Here is an 845-nt window from a genome sequence, read left to right on the forward strand (position 1 = left end):
CCAGCCACATATTTTTTCCTAAAAATCTTTTCCTATTTCCAAATGTCTACTATTATTTCCAGTATGCTTCCAATTCTATAAAAGGTGGTGAAAATTCCAATGCTCATTTCAGACCACCAAGGACCTTAGAGCATAAGCAACAAGAGGCAGCATGAAGATCAGAGTCTAAGAGTAGCTCTCTGCTTAACTTCCTGATTTCTTCAACTCCTTTCAGAAATCAGGAAGCACACGAACATTCCTCCAGTATAAATAAGTACAAACATGAATTTTCAAATTTGTGAATGAAGACCCTTTAAGATATTTCTCTTCAGATAAGTCACTTGCAATTCTGCTTCTCAGAGAAATGTTTCAACCAGATTCAGCTAACAAACAAGTCTTTCACTGTTTCTTTTCATAAATTATTAGAATGAATCTTCATTATCTGATCATCCACATAATGATGATCCACTTGACAAGTATGAGAAAATGGAAAATGCACTTGTAGCAATAAAGAGTGAAACAAGTCAATCAGCAGGCCACATATATAGACTTTATAGATCAGAAGTCACAGGATTCCCTCTTACCTGGGTATCATACTCCTCAGTTTTCTTTTCAGAGTCATTGTATGTACCAAACTGCAATACATATAAAATGTATAATCAAGTCAGAACTGGGGGAAAAAGCACTTGCTGTCTGTGCTGGTTTTGGCTGGGGTAGAGTTAATTTTCTTCATAGTAGCCAGTATGGGGCTGTGTTTTGGGTTTGTGCTGGAAACAGTGTTGATAACACAGGGATGTTTTCGTTACTGCTGAGCAGTGCTTGCACAGAGTCAAGGCCTTTTCTGCTTCTCACACCACCCCACCAGC

At 38.1% G+C, this 845-nt stretch overlaps 1 protein-coding gene across 1 annotated transcript in view; it reads right to left on the reverse strand.

Annotated features, from left to right (window-relative positions):
- Window positions 1–845, reverse strand: part of CLPTM1L (CLPTM1 like) — a 32,984-nt gene that overhangs the window by 9,135 nt on the left and 23,004 nt on the right. Inside the window, exon 11 of the mRNA XM_009280217.1 lies at window positions 564–614. Within this exon, the coding sequence (XP_009278492.1) occupies window positions 564–614 (51 nt within the window). The remainder of the gene's footprint in view (window positions 1–563; window positions 615–845) is intronic.

Source organism: Aptenodytes forsteri, unplaced genomic scaffold, assembly GCF_000699145.1.
Source record: "Aptenodytes forsteri isolate BGI_AS27 unplaced genomic scaffold, ASM69914v1 Scaffold114, whole genome shotgun sequence".
Classification (NCBI taxonomy): Eukaryota; Metazoa; Chordata; class Aves; order Sphenisciformes; family Spheniscidae; genus Aptenodytes; species Aptenodytes forsteri.